This window comes from Malus domestica, chromosome 09 (assembly GCF_042453785.1).
Source record: "Malus domestica chromosome 09, GDT2T_hap1".
NCBI lineage: Eukaryota > Viridiplantae > Streptophyta > Magnoliopsida > Rosales > Rosaceae > Malus > Malus domestica.
In genome coordinates this window covers 2,535,889-2,560,209 of record NC_091669.1, presented here as the reverse complement: position 1 = coordinate 2,560,209, position 24,321 = coordinate 2,535,889, and the positions used below count along the sequence as shown (strand labels likewise).

Below are 24,321 nucleotides of genomic sequence, written 5' to 3'. Positions count from 1 at the left end.
TTCGATGCATCTGTGTTATATATGCTGTTCTTACCGAAAGATTTTTGAGTTGGCTATCACCGAAACTATACAATGGCGCCCATTTTGTTTTCGGACTCAGTTACATCGGGACGGAAATAAACGGGGTGTGGAAGAAGGAGAAAAGTAATGTGCGGAAATCATTTTCTTTATGTGCGGAAAACAGATGAAAAAAATTCAGATTCAAGACCAGAAAGGAAGTAAATGCTGAATCTGGGTAACAAAGCTAGAACGGGGCGGGAAGAGGATCCTCTCCTGAGCTTAGGATGGGGATCCTCCTGACCAGTTCATCTGGGCTGTTCAAATTTAATCCAGCGGTTGCAATTATTATAACTTTTAGAAGACCTTCTGTTTGTAGTCGTTGAATTAACTTTGAACGGCCTAGATGGGTTGGTCAGGAGGATCCCCAATCTGAGCTTAGGAGAGGATCCTCTTCCAACGGGGTGGGCCCAGAGAACTGGATTAGCGTGAGATGGAATTGGATCCGGAGCCTAGAAATTAATTCATCTGGACCGCACAAATTCAATCAAACGGTTCTATTAACTCATTTTTCTAGCCTACCACACAAAACCAATAGCTCTGATTTCTTTTACACACCAATCAACGGTTCAGATGATTTGATCCTTGGGCTCCGAACTTAAGATCCAATTCGGGTGGAAAGTGGGCCGGAGCGGGTTGAATCCGGTAACCATAGATAATGGATAATGCGCCGTCACGTGGTTCTCGTACGTGGAAGTGCAACGGACTCCTCGTTTAGGGATCCACTTTCTGCATGTTGACTTGCTCGCGCCACTTGTGGCTTGAGCTCCGCCAGCAGTAACAAGAACCTGCACCCGTTAATTACTGAAATGCCCTTGGCTCGTTTAAATATCAACAATTAGTTATTTTCTCGTATTGTTGATATTTAAACAAACATCATCTTAATCGTCAGACGGTGATTGCATTGCAGCCAATTTGGACGTAATTGATGTGCTCTTAAAAGACGCAATTGAAAGTCCAGGAGGCAAAATCGTAATAAGATATTAAATTCGTTGGACAATGCTGATGTTTCTTTTTATGCGTAAATAAAGAGGTCTCATGTTTGAATCGTTAAATGACAAGTTTGATTTCTAATTATGTAGTTTAATCGAAATCCTTTTATCCCTAAAACAAAAAATAAAAACCAAATTGTATTTTTCATTTATCCCTTTTCTATTTTCAGCTTTTTTTTTTTTTTTGGTCAAACGATAAATTTGTTAAATTAGATGTTAGATTAGTCATCAACGGGGTTTGAACCCACGCCATAATGCAAGGGTTCAACACCTTTTCACCACTGCGGTAAGGGGCCACTTGCATTTTAGCTTATCGATATGAATGCTTTTTTCTTTCAACGAATGTTTTAAAAATGGAAATGAAAAGCGTACACAAGTAAATAAAGGTGGATCTCGAGGGTAGTTTCGGAATCGAAGAAATACATAAAACCGGCAGGCAGAAAAAGTGTATGGCTGTCGGAGTGGTAGAAAAAATCAGTTAATAAAAGAAAGAGAGAAGAGAGGCGAGGAAGGAACGCAGAGAGCCAAAAGATTTCGTAATATCCACTCCCTCCCTATCCACCCCCCCCCCCCCCTCTCTCTCTCTCTCTCTCTCTCTCTCTCTCTATATATATATATATATATATATATATATATTTATCTATCTATATTTCCCAGTTTCTATCTTCTCATTTTTCTCTTCCATTTCCGAATCAGTCCTGTGGGGTTTTCAGAGCTAGGGTTTTTGTGAATCGAATTTTCATTCCGATTTCAATGAGTTCGGGTTCAATCTCCTGCTCTCCTGTCGTCACCAAAGACTTGGCCAAGAAGAAGAGGGTAAGCTCGCTCGCTATGTCATCCATTCTCCTCCGCTCTCTGTCTTTTCTCTTTCGTGCATGCGTCGGTGTGAGCTTGGAAATGGAGGGAAATTTGAATATGAAAAGTTTCAATTTCGACCGAGGGTTATTGGTGCATTCGTGAAATTCGATTTCAATTTTGGTTTTTGGGCGGAATTGAAGTTGAATTTTTGTGATGTTGTGAATTGTGAGCTTGTTCTTACTTGTAATTGTTTTTCTCAGACGAACAGGTTGGCGAAATTGAAGCAGAGCAAGCTCGATGTTCGCCGCGAGCAATGGCTTTCACATGGTATTGCTTCCTTCTCTCTCGATTTTTTTTTTTAATTTTTTTTTTGAATTATGAATTTTCAATACGAACAGAAAAAATTTTACTTTTTTGGATTGCCAATGAAGCTAGTATGTCCAACAAATAAAACAATGGAAGCTAATATGCTTAGTGGAGGTATGAAGATCGAAACTTGGGCATCGGACAATGTTTGTATTTGGATGCAGAACTTGGTGTTTGCGAAATGTAGACTTAGGCATCGGGTGAGCACAATGACGTTCGTTAAAAATTTAGAAAAATAAAAAGGACCTTTATCTAAGGTGTCATACATGTTCTTACCCACAATTTTGAAGTAAAGCTGGTTTCTTTGTCAAGAGTTCGCTGCCATCGGTCGTCATTACTCGATCAATGACATGATCAATGGATATAGGGAAAAGTCTTTTTCATGCCTTAGGTAGTTCTATGAACCAAATCAAGACGCCGAGCTTTTTCTAGAAGTTTTGATCTCATCGATTCAGGAAAGACTGACGAGTGGCTTCGCTTTTGAATTGTTTTTTTTTTTTAATGTGCGTCTTGCACAACTGACTTTGATGTGGCACCTGACGTTTTCCCTGACATTGATGACCTGATTTTTCTTCTCCCCACCCCCACAAAAGACAACGAAGTTTTACATTAACGGCTTTTGTGGAACAAGTTAGAGATTTTTAGTAGTTATCAAAATTTTCTTATATACATTTGATCCTAATAAACTTCGTGTGCAATGCAGTCAAGAATAAAGGGCACAAAGTGAACTTGGATGGGAGGGGTGGGTCTCCTACACCATCTAGGCAAGTAGAGAAAGGGCAAAATGGATCATTGGACAATTTGGAAACGAATTCAACCGGAGGAGAGAATGACAATTCGAGCATCCATGACAGCGATTTGGAGTCTCTGACAACCAGTCCGAGTGGAAGCAGTTTGGATTGTAATGATTCGATGAAGAATCTTAGTGAGAGCAGTGGAAGAAATTGTTCGGGAACTGTCAGCAAGGAGGATGCTGATGATGGGTGTCTAGATGACTGGGAGGCTGTGGCCGATGCTTTAAATGCAGAGGACAACAAGCATACCCCTCTTACTGATTTTCCTTCCAAAGCGGAAATCACAGTTGAACCCACAGTTCTTAAACTATCTAGCGAGAATCCTGGAGTTGAATTATCAAATCCAGAGGATAGAAACATGGTTCCTGGGTCACATACGGCGCGTTGTGCTTGGAGACCTGATGATGCTTCCCGTCCTCAGAGTCTGCCCAATGTGCCAAAACAGCATAGTTTCATGGTGCAATCAGACTGGCATTGTGGCCATGGAACCATTGCATGGGCATGGCAAAACATCGTGCCCCAGCCTTCTTCATGTCCTATATGCTATGAGGATTTAGATGTCACAGACTCGAGCTTTATTCCGTGTTCATGCGGCTTTCGCCTTTGCCTCTTTTGCCACAAAAGGATTCTAGAGGCAGACGGGCGCTGTCCAGGCTGCAGGAAGCAGTACGATCATGGAAACGGAGCAATGAGCATCAACAGAGGAGCTACAACTTTTAGAGTGGCTTGATCTTGCAGTGTGAGTACAAAATCCTAGAAAGTGAGTTTCTATATCGTGAACTTTTTGTTTATCGCCTCTCTGTTTGCGCTGAGTCAAGTCCGTCAAACTTTATATATCGTTAACGAAAATTTGAGTTCTGATTGAGGCGGGAAGCGGCCTGGTATCGGAATTGGAACTTTGGTGAGTCCAATTCCTGTATAATGTTTAGAATATGTTGGTGTAGGAAACTGATGCAGTTATGTGAATAGTTGGGGGTGGTACAAACTTTCCAAATAAGAAATTTAAGTATATCCACGTTCTTTTACCTATGGGGATGTCACTGGCGTTCTGGATCAATAACACAATGGAATGTTCCCGAGAGATCTCTCTTAGACGACACTTCTTGCGGTCAGTCCCTGTCATCTCGGGATGCCTCAATGGCAGTATTCTCAACCAATCATGCAGTGTCATGTACCAGATACGATTGTCTTGAGATACTGTTATTGTCGCATCGAAGTTTCACTCTTGTATGAGATAAAATTGTCGTGTTTGTCTAGTATGAACCGACTCATAGCATGCCTCGAAATCTATAGCCGTTGAATTGTTAGATAAGGATCCAACGGTTACATTCTGGAATTTCCGATTTTTGGGTGTCTAAATTCGCTTGAATTCTTCAAATCTAATGTGAAACTGCCAGATGGAATTGTGGAGCTACGGCTTTGTGGTGACGACAGCCAGCCAGTTGGTTGCCGCCTTCTCCTACAAGACTCATCTGTCCACGTGAACTCTTAACATTTGGAAGCCATGTTGGTTAACTTTTATTTTTTAAATTCCAATTTTATTATTCTCAAAATTTTCAAAAATTGTACTTTTCTATACTTATTTTCTTGCGTCTCGTTTTTATACTTAAACGTTTAATTTTTCTGTCACTTAGCATATTTCCGTTTGTCTTTTCGTTATGTTTTCCGTTAACTGTTGACGCGATGAAAAAATCAAAGGTGGTCAACTATTTGTTGTCAAATCTGCGCCTCCCAAGGGGAATGGCCATTGACTAGTTGGCTTCCAAAAACCTGCTACAATTTAGTCCCCATGTCGCTTTAAGATTTTGAAAACCTCGGATAACTTGTGTGACCAGTAAACCCAAGTCACATTTATCTTCTAGGCCATCTTAGATACTTTGTAGAATGTATGTATAAACTTGACTACTTGCTCTCGAAAAAATTATAGTAACAAGGGGAACATCGTCATCCATGATAATCGATCAACTTATAACTTAAAAAAATAACAATCAAACCTTATTTCACTAAGTAGGATCGGTTGTATGAATTCTAAAATGCTTAGGCGCTTGGTTTTGTATCAAATTTTCCTTTTGATGAAAATTGCGATATTCCAGCACCGTTAGCTCTAAGTATTTTATATCTTTTTGAGATTTTCTGTTACTTTTTCGTTTTAAAAGGATACTATGTTTGAAACTTGAAAGGTAAAAACAGCAATTGTGTTTTAGTCCAAGATAAATGGTTTTTTTTTTTTTAAATTTGGTACCACAAGTAAAATAAATATAATCATTTTTGGTTAAAATAAGGTACTTTCTTGGCATTGAGTTTCATTCTGGATTTCTGTATTTTGAGTCCGTAAATCGAGAGATCTGAACTAGTCAACTTCAATCCAACAACCCCATTAGCTCATCTCACTGACCCACTTCGCAAAAATTCAAAAACTTAACTATTTGAATCTCTTTCTCTCTCTAAACAATCTCTTAATCTTTAGACTTCTGACACAAAAATCCGTATTAAACCTCAATTCTCATTCATGGCATGTGGTCACTTGCCAATGATTAACAATAAGTGCAATAATGATATTCCAAGCTGTTCAAAGCACATGGCCACATGGCTTCCTACGCTGGACAGAACCTCCAGTGGAAAAGCATATTAAAATAATATATTTTTTATTTATTATCCAATACTAAAATAATATTCAAACAACCCGAAAGCTAATGGAAAATTCCTCTGCACCAAACCAAATGTGTTATATTGTATAACTGTCCTCTCAGTTTTCCAGAAATTTCACTTTCTTCTCTACAATTTATTTTTTTGCACTTTCATCCAAATAAGTTTGTTTTGATTTTTACTTTAAACATGTTTGTGATTGCTTATACAAACACTAAAAGTGCTTTTTATGAGCATAACTCCTTCCCTACATAAGCATAACTCGTAAAAGCCTGCAAGGAAAACAACCGAAAAACAACTTTCAGTACCCTGTAACTGAGAAACAAAAGAACAAATCCACCCGAGTTGAGGCTTGCGTCTGATTAATAATCGGTATAGGATTCCCAAGTGAAGTTGTATTTATAAAACTTAAAAAAAAAAATTCAGCCTCATTGCCAGATTGAAACGATACTATCGAAACGAACCTACAGGGATTAACACGAAAGAAAAACAAACTATATCGGAACAAAAATGAAAACCCGAATAAGCTACGGGGACTGTTGGTGCAATTTTAATATTTTGGTCCCAACTAATTATTACAATTTAAGCAACCAAATAATATTCAGACGCGTTTTTCTGTTAACACAAAAAAGACGTTTACTCTCTCTCTCTGCTTTTTCTTTGACCATTTCACTTACATATACTCCTTCCTCTCCTCCTCCTCTCCATTTCCATTCCCCTCCTCCATCGCCGACGATGCTTCTCCTTAAACCCATTGCTCTCCTCCTCCTCCTCCTCCTCCTCTCCGCCGTCCCCATTCCCGCAAACGCAATCCGATCGTTCCCGGACTCGCAAACCCAACCGGGAAATGAAAAACGATTCCACATGGATTTCTCAGAAGCTCCCAAATACACAAACGGAATCAGCTGCCCTGTTCTTCCGGGTGCAGCAAACGACGTCTGCGATTCCTCCCTCGTCCACGTCGCAATGACCATCGATTCCGAGTACTTGCGCGGCACCATTGCCGCCGTGCACTCTGTTTTCAAGCAAGCCTCCTGCCCGGAGAACATATTCTTCCACTTCGTCGCCTCGGATTCCGGCTCGGTTGATTCTCACCGCCTCTCTCGCATTCTGACGTCAACTTTTCCGGCGCTTAATTTCCGAGTTTATATCTTCAGAGAGAGTCAGGTGAACCATCTGATCTCTCCTTCGATTCGCCCAGCTCTGGAGAACCCATTGAACTACGCGAGGAGCTACTTGGCTGATTTGCTCGACCCCTGCGTTGAGCGAGTGATATATCTCGACTCCGATGTCGTTGTTGTCGATGACATCCAGAAGTTATGGGGGATTTCCTTATCCGGGTCGAGAGTGATCGGAGCTCCGGAGTACTGCCACGCCAATTTCACCAAGTATTTCTCCGACGAGTTCTGGAGCGATTCCGAGCTCCCCAAGGCGTTCGATAAAAAAACCCCGTGCTATTTCAACACCGGCGTGATGGTCATCGACTTGGTGAGATGGAGAGCCGGAGGGTTTACGAGAAAGATCGAGAACTGGATGGAGATTCAGAAGGAGAAGAGGATTTACGAGCTGGGTTCTCTTCCGCCGTTTTTGCTGGTGTTCGGCGGCGACGTGGAGGCGATTCACCACCGGTGGAACCAGCACGGCCTCGGCGGCGATAATTTGATGAACAGTTGCAGGCCTCTGCATCCGGGTCCGGTGAGTTTGCTGCATTGGAGCGGCGGAGGGAAGCCATGGACGCGGCTGGATTTGGGAATGCCTTGCCCTGTCGATCTTCTCTGGGCCCCTTACGATCTCTACAAACACCATCAAAGTCACCTTCAAGATCTGCATCTTCTTCAACAAACACATCAACAATTTTTTATGTTGTAGCATTAATTAGGCACAGGATTATTTATTTATTTATTTATTTTTTACATAAATTCGTTGATACATAGGAGGAAATATTATTTTTACCAGATGTAAATAGAGGGAGAGATTTGAACTGAATGAAAATTTTGGAACATATCGTTCCGTTTTGCCAAATTCAGTCATTTTTTTCTTTTCTCAAGGTGGTCTTCTGGTGCGTTGTACGATCAACATATGCCCAGACCGTCAATGTGCTCGGTTTTGATCTTATTTAGATCGTCTTTCCAAATCTTTGATAGGTTAAGTTATGTAGATCAAGATGCAAGAGGTCAGAAGAACAAGCGAAAATTATTGCGGTATTCCGTAAAACGCTTTCATTTCGAAGAAGAAGAATGATACAGATGAACTAGTAAAACAAACAAGGTTGACATAGATGAACATGAAGAATGTACACGCTTCGCACTTTCCCCTCTTCACAATAATCCAACAACGCAACTCAAATGTAATCGGTTCTCCAAGCCTCTTAAATGATGACCTAACAACATACACCTGCCAAACGAAATGTGAACTTTCAAATTTCAATCGTTAATGGAATCGGTTCAACTAGTACGATATCTCAGAAATCTGGAGCATTTATTTGCGCCTACGACTATACGTATAAACTATGTGAACGCGGACTATTCCCAGAAGTGACTTCATGCAAAGCAAATTTGGACAAGCAATAAAAACAAGCCATTTAAGGAGGACTATGACAGGAGTCTAACCAGAAAAGCAGTTTCGCTAGGTAATCTCGTGAAGTTCCTATGGTCTCAAGTTCGCCATCAGCATCTAGGCTAATCTCTTTGTCCCCTGTCTCCAAATCCTCAACAAATTCTGAGGAAGTACCATCTTTGAAGAATCTCTGCAATATATTTTGAATAAGCTGGTGTATAATTTCCTGCACCTCTAATGATGACGGTCGAGATAGTTCAGTTACCTGTTAAAACAAATGATGGTAGCATCATAAGAAAGGATGGACTCATAAAAATTGCAACCCCATCGCAAAGTAAGATTATTACCATATTAGAATCTAGAGACCGTAGATACTCCAATAAATCATTCCTAGGTCCTCTATCATATTCTAGTTGCATATTTTCCTGCTTTTCCGCCTTCAGTTCCTGAAAAAAGCAAAGCATGTCATTCCCACATTCTGCTTAAAACAATGCACAATCCTTCAAGCATTTAACTTCAATATCAAATTAAGCTCAAAAACACAAAACTTGAGCATCGTTACCTAGAGGTGGCAAATCAACCCATTGGGTTGTTAATGGGTAACCATTAAGACCTGTTTAGTTTGATTTCAACATAATAAGGTATTACACCATCATCACCACTACCATTCTTACCACCACCAATCTCACCACCTTATTACGGTGAAATCAAACTAAACGGGTCTTAATGGTTACCTATTGACAACCGAATGGGTTGATTTGCCACCTTCGTATATAAGATTGATACAAGACACATACAACGAATATAAAAACGTTCAGAACCTAAAACTTGGAAGATCATAAACCAAACAAAAAGGAGCTTTGATCTTGCTTTCAAAACTTAAAAAAAGCAGTCCAAACTAGAATTTTCGACTATTTTAGGCTCAATTCGAAGAAAAGCACTAGTAATTGTGGAAATGAAAAGGACAGAAAATTCAGAGAGCAAATGCTCACCTCCTTCACATTTGTCAGCTCTGATTGCAACGTCTGGATATAATTCAAAGCCTCCGGAGGCAAATCGCCGAAAACCTGAGGAGTTGCTGAATCCAAGAGTTCGCTACTCACCCCGATACCATTTCCACCATCCCTTTCCTCGCTTTCCACCCTATCCGACACCCCATCCATCTCCGACCGATCCAACGGCACAGAATTCTCCGTGGATATGTCGAAATTCCTCATCAACGATATCCGATACTCCGCGTTCCACAGTGTATATCTAATTGATACAATAAATCCCAAAGCAATTTTACTCTAATTAATACAATTACGCACTGAAATTACTGAAATTTGAAGAAAGGGGATAAAAATGTGAATTATTACCCGGTGATTATGGAGGATGCGAGGAGGCGGTGGAGAGGGGCTTTGCAAACCCTAACGGTGACGGAGAACTGTTCGGACGGGAGCAACCCCAGCATAGTAGAAATGGTCTGCTTCATGGAGTCCCTGGCGGAATCCGAAACGCCCTTGGAGATAACGGAGGTGTCGAGTGGCTCAATTTTCTTGAGCATGTTCGAAATCACGGAGAACCCGCGGTCGAACCCGGACTTCCGAGTCGAGACGAACTCGTCCGACACGCCGCCGCCGTCGACGCCGGAGATGAGGCATCGGACAGAAGAAGTTGAACCGGCGGATACACGTCGCCGCGGAAAGGAGGAGGGGAGTAAGGGGCGGACGAGGAGGTGGCGGGAAATCGGTGGCGGCGGTTGGGATGGCTTGAGAGAGAGGTCGGCGACGCGGGAGAAAACGAAGGCGCGAGCTGGCGCCGCCATGAACGAGCTGGCTATTTGCTGGAAGCTCTCCGCCTCTCTCACTCTCTGTGGCTTGCGCCTCCTGGAATCTTCAATCTTTATATCTGCCCGTTCAATTTTGATTGGCTGATGAGATTGACCTGGGTTTTTGAGGAAATTACAGATTCACCACTGGTGGACCAAACGAGGAGATTAATATTTAGACAAGTACCTACTGCGAAAGCGAGTACAAGTTTGTTGTGGGATTTTTGTGAATCAATTTCTAATAAAATAAAATTTAATTACTATTGCAATTATTGTAATCGAGTGAGTTGGCAATTTGCAATTGGACCACGTATCTAATTAGCTAAAGTAGAGGATAAAAAGAACTTGGTTGCTATACTTTGTTCTCTTTTTCTTCTTTGTAATTGAGATCATGAGCTGACAGATCACGTAAATCGATTCGAACCGTTCAAAAGAGGAAGAGGGAGATTCGTACTTTTGGTTTCTATGGGCTGACAGACTACGTAATTCGATTTGAACCGTCCAAAAGAGAAAGAGGGAGATTTGTACTTTTGGTTTCTGTGAGCTGACAGACCACGTAATTCGATTTGAACCGTTCAAAAGAGGAAGAGGGAGATTTGTACTCTTGGTTTTTGTGAGCTGACAGACCACGTAATTCGATTTAAACCGTTCAAAAGAGGAGGAGGGTACTCTTGGTTTTTGTGAAATAAGTCAGTAAGATGGAGTAATGAAGGCCGTACAATTTGAGATGAATGATCCGAATTACTTGATCCATTGGCTTCATCCTAATAAAGCCGTACGATTTGAAATAAATTATCCGAATTACTTGATCCGTCGGCTCCTGATCCGGAGAGGATCTCGATTCATTCTCCCGTTCCAATCACGCGTCATTTTTGAATTCCCCGACTAACAAAAATCTTGCCACGCAGGTATGCAACATTGGCAAAGATATCATAGTTTGGTCATAACTTGAGCATTTTCTCCAAGTGAAAACCAACGAGTAGTAACTTATGACTATTACCATTGGGGTGTGATATCTACACACCTCTGTTTACTTCTCACACAATCTTCTAAATTTTCAGCAGCCGGATTAGATAAATTGAAAAAAAATCAATGGAAAAAAATTAACAAGGATGTGTAAGAAGTAAAAAAAGGTTTGTGGACAGCACACCCCTTACCGTTTCACCAGTGAAAACACATACGATCGAACAACTCCAACTGATTACAACACGAAACCTGAATCTTCATCCCACAATAAGCAAAAAACCAATTCGATAAAGCACTAACTGTTACAGGCAAAGTATTGAAAATAAAACCGACATAATTCTGTTCTAAGACGCTATCAATCTAGTTGATGAAAAATACCGTTACGACAGTAATTGGAAGTAGTGGTGATCACAAAACCTATGGCTCGACTGTGCTTACTTGTTGCCACTCGCCATCGACAGATTCTTTCCACAATGTTACATTGTTATCCCCATCAGCTACCGCCAGCAAATTTCCGGTTAGTGACCATGACACCCTCCAGACCGGGGTCTTGAAATCCTTCAAAACCTTCCCTTCCCATTGCTCGCCTTCCTTAGCCACAATCCAAATCACCACTGTTCCATCCTGCGAAGCACTTGCGATTGTGGACTTTGGCAGTCCCAAGTTGGGTGCCCAGGCTACATCTCTCACCCAATCACTGTGCATTTGAAGGGCGGGGAAGCAATCCATCTTCCAAATCCCATTGTACAGCTTCCACACCTTCACAGTATTATCGCACCCACCGGATGCCAGCTTATGAACGGGATCAAGCAGACCAGATCCTACTAGAGCGCCAGGAGCCATTGCTGGGGCCCATGAAACTGAGGTTACTCCAACAGGGTGGGCTTGATCTATCTTAGTGGTGTCCCAACCACCATCGGCCCTGGCAGTGAAAACCGATATATTCCCATCAGAAGAACCGCAAGCTAAGATTAGACCAAGTTCATGAGGCGCCCAAGAAATGGAATTTACTGACGACTTGTGGTCATTAAAAACATGAGCCTGTTGCCACTCATTCGGATTACCCTCCTTCCAGATGATCACCTGACCATCGTAAGAACAGGAAGCAAGGATCGACCCGAACTTGGGATGCGCCCAAGCTACCTCCCAAACAGGGCCGCTATGAGCTGACAATGTAGCTAGGTGCTGTGATGCGTTTCCAACACCAATTATCTTAATGGTGGCATCAGACGAAGCTGTTGCTAGACGCTTTCCGTAGTAATCCATGGCTACATCGTGGACAGTGTCCTGGTGACCCGTTTCGATCTTCTGTGCAGGCATCGTTACCAATTTATATTCTCGTGCCGAAAATTTCCCCAAATCACCTTTCCTTCAATTTCCTAAATTTGTCTCTGCTTCCTCTGGAGTACAATGTTCTTCACATCAAAATTCAAGTCTAATATTCAATAACTAAATTCCCAAATTATTGCAATTCAGATAATTTCTATAGGCAAATTATATCACAAACAACGAGAAATTGAAGTAAACAAATTCACAATAAAAATATTATTTTGCGAGAAATTCCTCTTACAGCAGGTTGAAGATCTAACAGATCACAGGAGAACAAAAATAATTCGCTATAAAAACCCATAATTTAATTTAAATGTTCATACCAATAAAACGAAATCAATCATAATTTCAGATTAATTGCAGCCGAAATATAAAAATTCCAGAAACTTTGATTTCAGAAGCTCCGTAAGGGAAGATCTAGAAATAAAGTGTGATAGATCTGAAAATATCGTGCCAGAAATTGAACTGATTTTACATCGGAAATATAAACAAGGAACACGGCGGAGGAGCGACTGACCTCTGAGAGGAAGAGAGAGAGTGACAGAGGACGCGGCGGCGGTCTCTGATCGGAGAACCAAAATTTCTTGAGTTGAGAGAAAGCGCTTATCTTTGTAAGAGAGAGGAGAGAGAGTCGCTTTCAGGCTTCAGCAGCTCTGAGCGTGCGTATGTGTTTCTTAGGGAATGTTTAGGCACGTGGGCTTTGATTTGGATATGGGCTTCCCTTGCAAGGATTATGAGAATTTTCGAATTGTGTCTGCTTATCATACATCGTCTGGTTAGAAATTATTTTAAATATTTTTATTTAAAATTAAATATGAATAGCATGTGAAGAAAATTGATCGTACGATGTACGATAAACTAACACAATTTGAGAATCCTCATAACTCTCACAAAGAGGATCCGAACAGGATCCTCATCCGGCTTCCCTAATATGCATAGCCAGCCAGTTGGCCCAGTTGATCGTTCAATAGATGTTTGTCACATCACGAGTTTGTTTGAGGGAGGCAGATTGTCTGCCCTTCTGTTATGGTGCCCTTTCCATCCCCTCCTATTTGTGTGGTTATGGTTAAGCCACGTTAAAATTTTATATTGATATTTTTATAAAGATAATAAAACAAAAAACAATAATAATATAAAATGTTGATGTGATTTAACTGTAACCGTACAAATAAAAGGGGATGAGAAGTGCACCATAATAGAAAGGCGGACAATTTGCTTCCTTGTTTGAGGAGAGACTCTCTTGCCAAGTGTCCAATAGATGTTTTGCGCTTGTTACAATGGATGCTTGTCACATAATTTTCCCTTTTTTGTACAATAGTTTCTCACCCGCTCAAAGACACAAAGAAGAGAGCTCTTTGCATTCGGGTCGACGGTCCTAAATACAAGAGGTCCTCCTTGTTTGTGTCTTGGACGAGAGAAATTCTAGGGTTTGGCCTTCTGAACGGCCTCATCCCTCCATGCACAAAATCTCACCCAAGACCAACCCATACATTCCGGCCCTACGTACCACTGTGTCTTGGTGCTCAAACCAAAGTTGTTGTCTTTGGACGGACAGGTGACTTGGCCCGGGTGATCATACCTAAAAATCTCTTGGATGGATGTACTTAGACAACAAATTAGCCCTCTATATCATGGATGCGAAACATTACAAGCAAAATCATAGCTGAAACAAAATCCAAACATTACCACTTACCTCACTATCATTTTGAACACAAATACTAGTCCTAATCTCATACATAACTGTCAGCAGCAGTTTTACAACAAAAAGAATCCCGAGGGCAAGTCTATCAATCGAATTGCTCGCAAGGGCAACCGTGGATGACTGCTTCGACTGTATCGCTACTCTACTAGTTGTCTATGCCCTGACTTGGCAACATGTATTGAAGTAGCAGCATGTATATGGTTCCCACTTTCATCAGGCTGATAGCGGGATGTGAGAAACCATTGTGATTTGCTACTAACCCCATTGACGAAGCGTCCATGAGAATGCAGTAATGAAATCAGTCACTAGTACCTTTGCCCGTGTGGTAGTAACTTGAACTTGTATGCCTGCATTTCTACGGGAGAGATAAGGATGCGTCATAGCTCTTAGCCATAAACCCTGCTGAAGAAGCAACAATGAGAATACAGTAAGAAACCAGTTGCTAGTACATTCATTTGGGCGGCCGCAATTCCAACTTGTAAGCCTGTATTTCCATTGGAGAGATAAGAACGTGTCCATCTTGAGCAAAATCTCCAAATTGCTCAGTATACCCAAGCATATCCATGTCCTCATGTAAAAGATTTAAGGAAGTAACTCTCGCATTCAATACCTTAAGGTCCTTGAACATGTAAAAGAGATTCACAGTCTCATCAGCAAATCTAGTGCACCCTGATCTGCCCTTCCGACAATATGAAGCGTCCCAGTTCTGTCTCTGTAAAATTAGGGCAAACCTAGAATCTTCGAGAGGTTGCTGAGAGTATTTTAGAGGTTGGGGAACCTTAAAACTTACAATATGCAGATCACATGGTAAGGGAGCGGCTAAGGGGGAGAAAGACCTTGGGGGTGGCTGCACTGACAACTCCTCTGGCTTCTTGGCAATGAATGCATGCAACGGATAGTTCAAGTGAGCACTGACGCAGTGAGAAAGAAGCGAGGGATTTAAGGGCAATGGGTTGGAAACCGGGTTTGATGTGGCTGAAATGTTAGACTCCACAACGATGTGGAAGATTACATTCATTGCACGATTGTCCATCACTCCTTGTCCAAGACCTCGTCCATCATCTCTTACCAAACGACGGTCAAGCATAATCTCCAACCATCCATTTTTAAGACTTGCCACACCCAAAGACTGCCGGGAATGGACTGAAAACCGCTGACCAGCAGACCCCTGCATGAATGCAAGAGAAGGCATAGGGTAGTAATTGCCCTGAACTGGGATTTTATCATAGGTTTCTCTCCGGCTCATCTGAAAGCCATTTAAATCAGAAAAGAATATTCTTTTGTTATCAACATCTGTTTTATATCTAACTATCAACTCCTTGTCATCGAACTCCTGACCAAGAAGCTCAACATGATACTCCTTCTCGATGAGAAATTCCTGTACAGTATTCTCTCCATTGTAGACACGAGTGCTATGAGAAATGGGGCTCTTTTCCCATTCAGTCCTTGGATAAGAGTATACTTCCTGCACCAAAGGGCCCTCAGAGATCACCAACTGCCCACCTTCTTCGATGATAACCTGTGCATCACCGTTGGGTTTAAATAGGTAGGCTCCACTTCCCCAACTAGAGTACATATCTATTTCTTCACCCACAACATTTGGGGAACCATTCTTATAGCTGACTTTCTGCAACAGACCATGCTTCACATCAAAGGTGAGTATTTGGTGCCTGTTCTGGATTTCAGCCACATCAGCATCTGCTTTTGAGCATGCATATGGAGTGGGGCAAGATAAAGAACTAGACTTTGAGAAGAATCTTAGTTTTGCTGGTTTGGCCTTTTCACATCCATGCAACCCGTTAGCAATGTAATATGTTTGCAACCCCAAGGCGGGAACAGAAACCTGCCAGTAGACACGATGCCTTCCAGTAAATATTTTGCTTTTATCATGCTGCAGCTCAGGAGATATTTGGCTTTGAACACATGTCGAGTTTGAGTCCAGAACAGTAACATCTGGACGGTTAACAATAACCATCACAACCTCTTCTCTTGTCTGCTCCAAAGGATTAAAAAACACCACTGATTGTCTAGTTCCTTCACGGGCCATGATTGCTCTATGGACAGGCTGAACATCATATTTAGATCTCACCTGTTCTGGCTCAAACTGAGAAGGGTTATTGTCATTTTTCTCATGGCGTATTCCAAGCAGTACTTCAATAGCTTTAGACATGAAAATCTGCAAGTCCTGCAAAGATGTGTGCATCCGAGTCCCATAGTCCAGGACCACATGATCTTTAGCAGTACCAGTCACACCATCATGATGCTGGAAAAGAGCCAAGTTCCTCCTGGCAGCAGCCAACTTGTAGGAGAACCCCATGGGCAACTTTTCACATTGTGCTCTCTCGCAGTACCCAAGCAGGAAAGCCATCATCATATCTGTGGTACGAAGTGTTTGCTCGAGTACTCGATCAACAGCCTTGAAGAAAGGCCTGGACACATAATAGCCACTCCAATAGTCCTGTTGCCTATCAGCATAAGTGAAGAAGTCACCTGACAAAGAAGGAAAACCCCCAACCTGACCAGAACCAATCTCACCAGGAAGTGAATGATTTATTCTTTCAGCCTCCTCACGAAGGGTCGAAAAGTAATCTTCCAAAGTTCCAAACTTGACCTCTGTGTTTAAACTGGGATTAGAATTGATATAGTCAAACAACATTTGGTAGTTCCTAAACTGAGCTTCAGCTTCATCGATGCTTATGTAGCGGAAATCATCTCCAAGAGGAATAAGAAGTGTATTTGTCCTGTACAGTGTTGATTTCTTCTTATATTGATCCAGTAGAATAAGTGCCCGCTCCTGAACATTTTCCTGGTTGGTCTCTACTGGATTGTCTCCCCACGGACAAAGTTCATAAACAAAGCCACGCATTCGAGCAAAGTCAAACTGACAACAAATGGCAGGCTCTGGCCCACAAGTATGTGGAATATCATAAGAATAAAAGGGCATCATATGGACAAAAATATCAGTAGTTTCATCCACATCCCAGCTCTGACGCCATATATACTCCAAATTTTTATGCAGTGCAAGTTCCTTCTTCAGCTCATAATGGGTCCTCTGAATAAGCATATTTTCGAAACCCATGCGACGGAGAAGATATGCCATGGTAGGTGAGTATCCAAACGGATCTATTGCCCATGCATTTTTAGGAACAACCCCAACAGTTTCATTCAACCACATATTTCCTTCAGTCATCTGATACATCAATTGCCGAAAGATATAAGAAGCAATTCAGCAGCATAAGAGATGCATAAAATCTTAACAAAGAACAATATAAAAAATTTAATATAATGTACCTGCTCAATTATGGCATAATAATGTGAATTAGCCTGCATCAAGAAGAAGAACCAATCTATTAAGCTTCAACAACACGAACGCATTGGTTAAAAAATCAATGTAGATCTAAGAGTAGTCTAAGCATATGCTATACCAGTAAAAACAAGCATGCAATTAAACAAAAGCTTACATATATGAATATTACCTCATCGTTCATTACCCAGCCACCTCCAACAATTTCCAGCTGACCATTCTTCACCAAATTTGTGAATGACTCCCTTTTGTGATCAGAGGAGTCCCTCCACCATCTTTCCAGATAAGACATCTCTTCCCATATAAACTTGCGCCGAGAATCCTACACATCCAGGAAAAATCCACTCAACTGAATCACACACAATCTCGGAAAGTTTCGAAAACAGAAAAACCTCAACAGAACAGCAAAACCAAAATTATATGTAGTTAACCTATAGTTTTTTCTCAGCTGCAATTACTGCTATCATACAAAATGCAAGTTCTTCCATAATTAAAACAATCAATCCAAGAAAAAGCATTAGCAGATATATTAACCGGAATATATGAACTCAATGCACTAATCATATAAAACAATAAAATTTAACCCAAATGAGTAAAATTTAAGCTCAAGCAAAACCCAATTAAAAGTTTGAATCTTTTTGCTCACCTTAGAAAGCGTATCGACAATGGTGTCGAGAATATGCCTGGATTGCCTATCGTAGTACTCTTCGACGGTGAGCTTCCAGCCGGGATCGTTATGCGAATGGGGCACCACAAACACCTTCAATTTCTCAGAGTCCCACTCGTCCCCTTTGTAGCTCACCCGCCACCCCTGCTTCCACGGCCCGCCGTCCACATCCGAGAATTCAATCTTGTCGTACAGCTCCTTGGTGGTGATGTCAACGGTGGCCCCCGCAGCGGCGTCGGCGCCCGAATCGGGTTTGCGGGAGACGGGCTTTCGGGGCTTGGAGAAGCGGGTGGAGGATTTGGATTTGAAGTGGGTGGAGAGGGGTGTGGGGACGCCGTAGCGGAGGATGACGATGAGAAATAGGAAGAGGGAGATCGAGAGGCCGATGATGAAGAAGTTTGCGAAGATGAAGTCGCGGAGGGATAATCGCCTGCGGGGCTTTCTGGTGAGCTTGGATTTGGGGTTGGAAGCGGAGGAGGAGGGGAGGAGGGAGTTGGCCCAACCGCCGCGGCGGGTGCTGCCGATGTACGATGAGAAAGCCATTGTCGTTTGTTTTGCTTTGGGCGAAATGATATCGAAGGGAAGGAGGAAGAGGAGGAGACGCACTTTACAGTCGGTCGTTTGCTTGCTAATGGTGGGTGGACCCCGCGGTGGAGAGTTTTCAGTTTGTTTGTAGTAGTGCAGTTTTGGTTAGTGTAGTGACGACTGGATCAATACGGCAATACCAATCGGATCTGTCGGATTATTGGACTTTTCTCTTCGACACTATTGACTTCTTTATTTTTCTTGACTTTTTAGCTACAATTGTGAGATCAGTTTAACTCATTATTTTGGTTTCTAATATTTGAATTTGATAGAAATGGTTCGATTTTGTTTATCGTCAATCATTTAGGTCATTTCGCAAAAAATCGTTGTTAAACAAGGATCAAAATAATAAAAATAACCTCAATTTAGTATAAAATTGGCCAAAATGATTTCACAAAAATTCAAAATATTTTTGTTATTTTACCCTTATTCAACGAAATTCTTTTAAGAAAAAGACTAAAATGGTTGACAATATTCAAACACAGGAATCACTTCTATCGATTTCAAATCTCATGGTCTAAATTGAGAAGCTATGTCAATTTCATGTATCATTTTGGCTAAAAGGCCAATTTTATGTGATATAATATATATAACGTAAATTGTAGCAATGGTCCCTCAACTAAAAATCTATTACTATTGGTCCCTCAACTCATCAAAACGTGTAGCTATGATCATTTTCGTCAACTTCGTCAAAATTTTGTTAAAAAGAGTTATGTTGGAAGGACTATTGCTAAAATTGAGTTAAAGTTGAGAGACTATTTCTCTAATTGGGTTAAAATTGATGGACCATTTCTCCAGTTGGATTAAAGTTGAGGGACCATTGACAATGAATTTTTAGTTGAGAGACTATAGCTGCACGTTTTGATGAGTTAAAAGACCAATGCTAATGAATTTTTAGTTGACGAACCATTGCTCCAATTGAGTTAAAATTGAAGAACCATTGCTACAATTTACTCTTATATATACTCCAATTGAGTTAAAGTTAAAGTTAAATTTGAATTTTTAGGTACTAGAAAAGTAGTAACTCGAGGTCTCAAGTTCGATTTCATTTCGACATTAACGCTTTCCGGCACATTTGAGACTGTTTTTGAACCCACTGAAAAGCAATCCTTCGTAAACAAATAAACTTTTACATATCTGATACAAATGCATTCTCCGTCGAAACAAAAATGTTGCGTAGCTGTTCTTGTGTAGCTGAATTATACGGTACGCTGGTTAACCAAAATAATTAAACAAAAATACCGGCATGAACACGAGCGGCGAGCAAAAACCAGGAAGCAAGCTCTCTCTTGAATATCATAGAATGATTTCCTCCTGTACGCTAACGTTAAGAGTCTTATTTGGGAGAACGATGCTGTTGATCACCACAACTTCGTCTTCAACTGTCACCTCTTCTCCTGCGAAAAGAAAACGAGAGGGCTCTTCAAATCGGTCAAATGCATTGAAAAATAAACTTGTGCATTCCACGGCATCAAATTCAAAGACGAAAGAATTGAGAAACCAGGCATGCATACCGAGGATGGTAATTCCAAGCTTTGCGCTGTAGTCTCCGTCAGCCTAAACCAGTAAATTAAGTTTTTAGTTCGCCACAAGAATGACGAGCAAGCTGTACAAGTTTATAGAAATCTATAACTTAACAGAAAAGGTGAGTTACTAGTTTAATTCGCTAAAGTTTGTTAGTTTTCCTTATCATGCAACTACATAGCTAGACTTGCCTGGACACGCGACCATTTTCCAATAGACGACTTCCATCCAACAATAGCATTTATAACGACTGCATTTTCCTGTCATGAAATAGAACAATGAAGTTTGGATAAATTCACTAAAGCATTCCCAATATGCTATGGTTCTTGTTTATCCATCGATATACCAACTTCAATACCTTGATTTCCACATCATCCAAGACAATGCAATTTATAAGCCTTACTCCTGCCCCTACACGAACATTTGCTGAAAGAGACACATCGGGACCAATCTGTGCACAAAAGTAAGTCGCACTTAGAAGGAAATGCAGAAGAAGGAAGCTCTACTTCAGAGTGTCAGTAATGACTACTGCCTCCACTATATTCACCATCCTACACCGTTCAATATTCATGTACAATATATACATGCAACCGCAAATAAGAACAGAACAAAATGGGGTACATGTATATTAGTAGAAGATGAGATGAAAGTGAACTTACCTTAGAAGTTGGATGTACTTTTGCCGATGGATGAACATAAACATTACCAACAATTCTAGCATTCTTGGTACCATCTCCACTAGCTAAAAGGTGTTCGGAGTTAATTTGGAATTGAGAAAGATACAAACCCGAACATTTTAAAGACATTCTGTAACAGAAAACAAAGATTAGTATAAGGCAAATGATAGTAAAGATTAAGGAAAAAGGAAAAATAAAGGAAGCTATTAGGATAAATTAGGCTACCCAGGAGTCTTGATCTGTTCCCAAAAATCCATGGTCTCATATGTATACAGTTTCTTCTTTCCAGCAAGAGGTGACAAAATATCTTGATCCAATCTAACAAAATCTGTAGGAAGAGTCCTGTTGAAAGGAGTGTAAATCAACATTAAAACTGACACACACTAAATTTAAACCAGTTACAACTCTATTTCTAAACGCACTGCGTTCATGCCACAAGAGATGACATTCCAAACAAAAGTTCCTTCTTCTAGTACTAAGTACTAACACAAAAAGATCTTAGCTTTTAAACAGGTATTCACAAAGTATACGATCTGGACAAGCGGTAAGCACTTCTCAAGTGAAACCAGGGAATTTAAATGAGAAATTGCTATAAGTTCATTATTCAAAGTATAAGTATGCAACCAGGATAAAGATGTCAACCTTGTTGCGGACTGGAGGGCTTCAAAGCTGGAAACACGACGTAAATTAGCTGCAATTGTCAAATACAAAGTCAGACTCCCAGAAGATGGAAACCAGGGAATTCAAATGAGAAATAGCTATAATAAGTTCATTATTCAGATATGGACAGACGTCAATGAATTCTGCACGGCTATTCATTTGCATCATGATCCAAGCTTCATGACTTCATTTTGAATATTCTATGGAGTAGCAAATGATTCATTCACTGTGAAAAATTTATGCATATTTACTTCATAGGGGTAAAGGAAAATAGGAATAGCAATAAGTGTTGAGGCCAAATTTGTTCTCAATAATTACAAATCAAGTAACATAATATCTTTAGAGCCAGAATTTGATCCCAAGTGCAAACCAATCCACAACTATATTGCCAGTAGAGAAAAAGACAAACCTCTGCCTTCTCGGTGACTGGAGACTTCTTGAATGGCAGAAAAAATATCTGGAGTAAATACATATACACCACAGTTGATCAAATCACTCACCTGCATTTAGAAAATAGATAACCCTTACAAAAAGTGGTCGGGAACAAGCAAATAAAACGAAGAATTGAGATCATCAAACACCAACTAAATGAACAATTTCTGAACATTTACTGCATCGTTTACGTACAAAAGTCTCTGGCTTCTCAGTATAATGCAATAATTCTTTGGTGGCAGGATCAGCAACCAACTCCCCAAACTGGTTTGCAGATTCAGCAGAAACCTACAGATGAACCAAAAAACGAAGAATAGAATGACGAAAAAACAAGAGGAAAGAGCATCAGCAATATGGAGCAGAGTTGCAACATTATTCAATAATTCAAGCTGTCTGTCACCAAACTAACCTTAATTACTAACATTGTACCCATCCCCTTATATCCTTTATGAGCCTCTGCAACGACGAACAACAAGAAGCAATAAAAGGAATTACTTTTATGAAATCTTATCTATAATTACACGCAATAAACTTCCAATTAACATACACGAATACAGAACACAAAACTCACCAAGCATGTCTGCAAGCGGAAAACTGCAGCAAACATCACAATTCAGCAAAAAGATGTGCGACTGTTCCACAGACAAATACAACATTGCATTAAGCAAAATCTTATTACAAACATAGCAGTGGAAAATGGAAACAAACGAGAATTAAGCATAGAATTCGAACCGGGCTGTCTTCCATGATGATATCTCTGTAGTAATACAGTCCGCCGGCCGAGCCGTGCGGTTTGTCCTCTCTCAAGTACCTCACTGGCACTCTGAGCTCATTGGAAATGGAAGACACGTACAGTGCGAATTCTTTCTCTTCATAGAATCCAACCAAATAGATTTGTGCTAAATTGGGTATCTGTAGCATAAAAGCAAGCATTCAAATCTTGCTACTTAGTTCGAAATCAAAATTCTTTGATGGGATTTTGGTTAAAGGTTGAAAAGCCAAAATCCAAAAGCAAAAAGCCAGAAGCCAAAAGCTAACCTTTTTACAAGCTGCAATGGGGTGGTACACCATAGCCTGCCCAGCCAATGGGAACAGCGGTTTCGGAGTGTTGAATGACAGAGGCCGAAACCTAGTCCCTGACCAGAAATTCAAACGCAAAAAAATCAGAAAAATTGAAGAACAAAAATTGAAGGAAAAGATTATGAATTGTACGAAGAGTAGTACCTTTGGTGGGCCCGCCCACCATGATTACAGCGACTACCTTCTCCCCCATGACTGAAACGGAAACCCTAGATCTTGAGCTGGGCTGGAGATCTCAGCTCCTCGGAGACAAGCTCAAAGTTTGAAGCTTTGGAGGAGGAGAAGAGAGTTCGTTACTAAAGCACATATGCTGACTTTTTGCTTCTGTGGTGAGAATTGCGAATTAATCATAATTTTGCTAAAATCGGATCCCAAGGGAGAATATTACTTGAACTCAAGGTCCAAAATATTGATGATATCGGAAATATCGGTAGTCTAAAAATACGAAAATTTTGAAGGAAATATCGGTATTATCGATATCGATAAAAATTAAATAAAAACCACAAAAATTGTAAGAAAAACTTGGAAATTTTTATTGAAACTTTGCAGGATTTATCACAAAAAATTAGAAGGAAATGCATTGCATGATGGATTTAACTGATTTAAGTTGATTATATAGCGAGCTGACAAACATTGTGAATGTATAAATTATGTAGTAATTAATGAAAGAAGTTTAAACACATCATAATCATTTATATATAATGAATTAGTACAATATTTTACACTTTATACATTGCATGGTAAGATACATGAATGACTTAGTACCACGTAGAGTTCCTATCAAGGTCTAAAATATCGATGATATCAGAAAGATCGGTAGTCCAAAAACATGGAAATTTTGATGGAAATATCGAGATATTATCGATATCGATAAAAATTGAATAAAAACCACGGAAATTGTAAGAAAAACTTGGAAATTTTTATTGAAACTTTACAGAATGTTTATTTAGTCAATTATCTATTAGTTTATCACAAAAAAATTGGAAAGAAATGCATTGCATGATGGATTTAACTAATTTAAGTTGATTATATAGCGAGCTGGCAAACATTGTGAGTGTATAAAATATGTAGTAATTAATGAAAGAAGTTTAAACACATCATAATCATTTATACAATGAATTAGTACAATATTTTACACTTTATACATTGCATGGTAAGATACATGAGTGACTTAGTACCACATAGAGTTCCTATCAAGGTCTAAAATATCGATGATATCGGAAATATCGGTAGTCCAAAAACACGGAAATTTCGATGGAAATATCAAGATAATATCGATATTTTAGATCTTGCTTGAACTCGACACCATCTACGACGTCGTTTGGCACGCTATCCACGCCCACTTTTTTTTTTTTTTTGATAAGCAACGATATTTG

At 40.3% G+C, this 24,321-nt stretch overlaps 6 protein-coding genes across 8 annotated transcripts; 2 read left to right on the top strand and 4 right to left on the bottom strand.

The window, feature by feature from the left end:
* Positions 1–1,500: 1,500 nt before the first annotated feature.
* On the top strand, positions 1,501–4,032 carry LOC103442301 (uncharacterized). Of its 2 annotated transcripts, XM_070804991.1 has the most exons (4): positions 1,501–1,585; positions 1,746–1,865; positions 2,108–2,174; positions 2,917–4,032. In XM_070804991.1, exons 2-4 carry the CDS (start codon positions 1,803–1,805, stop codon positions 3,735–3,737), a joined length of 951 nt encoding a protein of 316 aa, XP_070661092.1. In that variant the 5' UTR covers positions 1,501–1,585; positions 1,746–1,802; the 3' UTR covers positions 3,738–4,032. The 2 variants fall into 2 exon arrangements, with proteins under 2 accessions (XP_070661092.1, XP_070661093.1); XM_070804992.1 differs by lacking the exon at positions 1,501–1,585 and having other exon boundaries at positions 1,632–1,865.
* Positions 4,033–5,930: 1,898 nt separating this feature from the next.
* On the top strand, positions 5,931–7,675 carry LOC103442300 (probable galacturonosyltransferase-like 10). Its single transcript, XM_008381079.4, has one exon. The coding sequence runs from the start codon at positions 6,164–6,166 to the stop codon at positions 7,520–7,522; it is 1,359 nt and encodes a 452-aa protein (XP_008379301.3). The 5' UTR covers positions 5,931–6,163; the 3' UTR covers positions 7,523–7,675.
* Positions 7,676–7,846: 171 nt separating this feature from the next.
* Positions 7,847–10,214, bottom strand: LOC103442299 (uncharacterized). The gene is made up of 5 exons (XM_008381077.4): positions 9,568–10,214; positions 9,202–9,463; positions 8,557–8,655; positions 8,263–8,474; positions 7,847–8,047 (listed from the first exon to the last, which is right to left on the bottom strand). The coding sequence occupies exons 1-5, from the start codon at positions 10,014–10,016 to the stop codon at positions 7,972–7,974; spliced, it is 1,098 nt and encodes a 365-aa protein (XP_008379299.2). The 5' UTR covers positions 10,017–10,214; the 3' UTR covers positions 7,847–7,971.
* Positions 10,215–11,136: 922 nt separating this feature from the next.
* LOC103442298 (protein transport protein SEC13 homolog B) lies at positions 11,137–13,037 on the bottom strand. Of its 2 annotated transcripts, none has more exons than XM_008381075.4 (2): positions 12,832–13,037; positions 11,137–12,385 (listed from the first exon to the last, which is right to left on the bottom strand). In XM_008381075.4, exon 2 carries the CDS (start codon positions 12,303–12,305, stop codon positions 11,403–11,405), a length of 903 nt encoding a protein of 300 aa, XP_008379297.1. In that variant the 5' UTR covers positions 12,306–12,385; positions 12,832–13,037; the 3' UTR covers positions 11,137–11,402. The 2 variants fall into 2 exon arrangements, with proteins under 2 accessions (XP_008379297.1, XP_008379298.1); XM_008381076.4 differs by having other exon boundaries at positions 11,137–12,400; positions 12,832–12,995.
* Positions 13,038–13,918: 881 nt separating this feature from the next.
* LOC103442297 (alpha-mannosidase 2-like) lies at positions 13,919–18,728 on the bottom strand. Its single transcript, XM_008381074.4, has 4 exons — positions 17,967–18,728; positions 17,493–17,642; positions 17,308–17,340; positions 13,919–17,206 (listed from the first exon to the last, which is right to left on the bottom strand). Exons 1-4 carry the CDS (start codon positions 18,528–18,530, stop codon positions 14,468–14,470), a joined length of 3,486 nt encoding a protein of 1,161 aa, XP_008379296.2. The 5' UTR covers positions 18,531–18,728; the 3' UTR covers positions 13,919–14,467.
* Positions 18,729–19,597: 869 nt separating this feature from the next.
* On the bottom strand, positions 19,598–23,313 carry LOC103422160 (uncharacterized). The gene is made up of 14 exons (XM_029107780.2): positions 23,090–23,313; positions 22,904–23,001; positions 22,598–22,777; positions 22,437–22,497; positions 22,275–22,321; positions 22,061–22,153; positions 21,843–21,933; positions 21,416–21,464; positions 20,999–21,115; positions 20,756–20,903; positions 20,455–20,547; positions 20,288–20,356; positions 20,087–20,129; positions 19,598–19,969 (listed from the first exon to the last, which is right to left on the bottom strand). Exons 1-14 carry the CDS (start codon positions 23,136–23,138, stop codon positions 19,869–19,871), a joined length of 1,239 nt encoding a protein of 412 aa, XP_028963613.1. The 5' UTR covers positions 23,139–23,313; the 3' UTR covers positions 19,598–19,868.
* Positions 23,314–24,321: the final 1,008 nt, after the last annotated feature.

Bases quoted from the DNA above. Each gene is read 5' to 3' on its own strand.
- LOC103442301 (XM_070804991.1), top strand. From the start codon at position 1,803: ATGAGTTCGGGTTCAATCTCCTGCTCTCCTGTCGTCACCAAAGACTTG. The intron at 1,866-2,107 runs GTAAGCTCGCTC...TGTTTTTCTCAG, and splicing joins ACTTGGCCAAGAAGAAGAGG to ACGAACAGGTTGGCGAAATT. The intron at 2,175-2,916 runs GTATTGCTTCCT...TGTGCAATGCAG, and splicing joins CGAGCAATGGCTTTCACATG to TCAAGAATAAAGGGCACAAA.
- LOC103442300 (XM_008381079.4), top strand. From the start codon at position 6,164: ATGAAAACCCGAATAAGCTACGGGGACTGTTGGTGCAATTTTAATATT.
- LOC103442299 (XM_008381077.4), bottom strand. From the start codon at position 10,016: ATGGCGGCGCCAGCTCGCGCCTTCGTTTTCTCCCGCGTCGCCGACCTC. The intron at 8,656-9,201 runs GTGAGCATTTGC...TGCTTTTTTCAG, and splicing joins AGCTGACAAATGTGAAGGAG to GAACTGAAGGCGGAAAAGCA. The intron at 8,475-8,556 runs GTAATAATCTTA...TTGTTTTAACAG, and splicing joins GGTCTCTAGATTCTAATATG to GTAACTGAACTATCTCGACC.
- LOC103442298 (XM_008381075.4), bottom strand. From the start codon at position 12,305: ATGCCTGCACAGAAGATCGAAACGGGTCACCAGGACACTGTCCACGAT.
- LOC103442297 (XM_008381074.4), bottom strand. From the start codon at position 18,530: ATGGCTTTCTCATCGTACATCGGCAGCACCCGCCGCGGCGGTTGGGCC. The intron at 17,341-17,492 runs GTAATATTCATA...TTCTTGATGCAG, and splicing joins GCTGGGTAATGAACGATGAG to GCTAATTCACATTATTATGC. The intron at 17,207-17,307 runs GTACATTATATT...TTGATGTATCAG, and splicing joins ATTATGCCATAATTGAGCAG to ATGACTGAAGGAAATATGTG.
- LOC103422160 (XM_029107780.2), bottom strand. From the start codon at position 23,138: ATGGGGGAGAAGGTAGTCGCTGTAATCATGGTGGGCGGGCCCACCAAA. The intron at 20,904-20,998 runs GTAGCCTAATTT...TTTCTGTTACAG, and splicing joins GAACAGATCAAGACTCCTGG to AATGTCTTTAAAATGTTCGG. The intron at 20,548-20,755 runs GTAAGTTCACTT...TTTTGTGCACAG, and splicing joins AAGTACATCCAACTTCTAAG to ATTGGTCCCGATGTGTCTCT.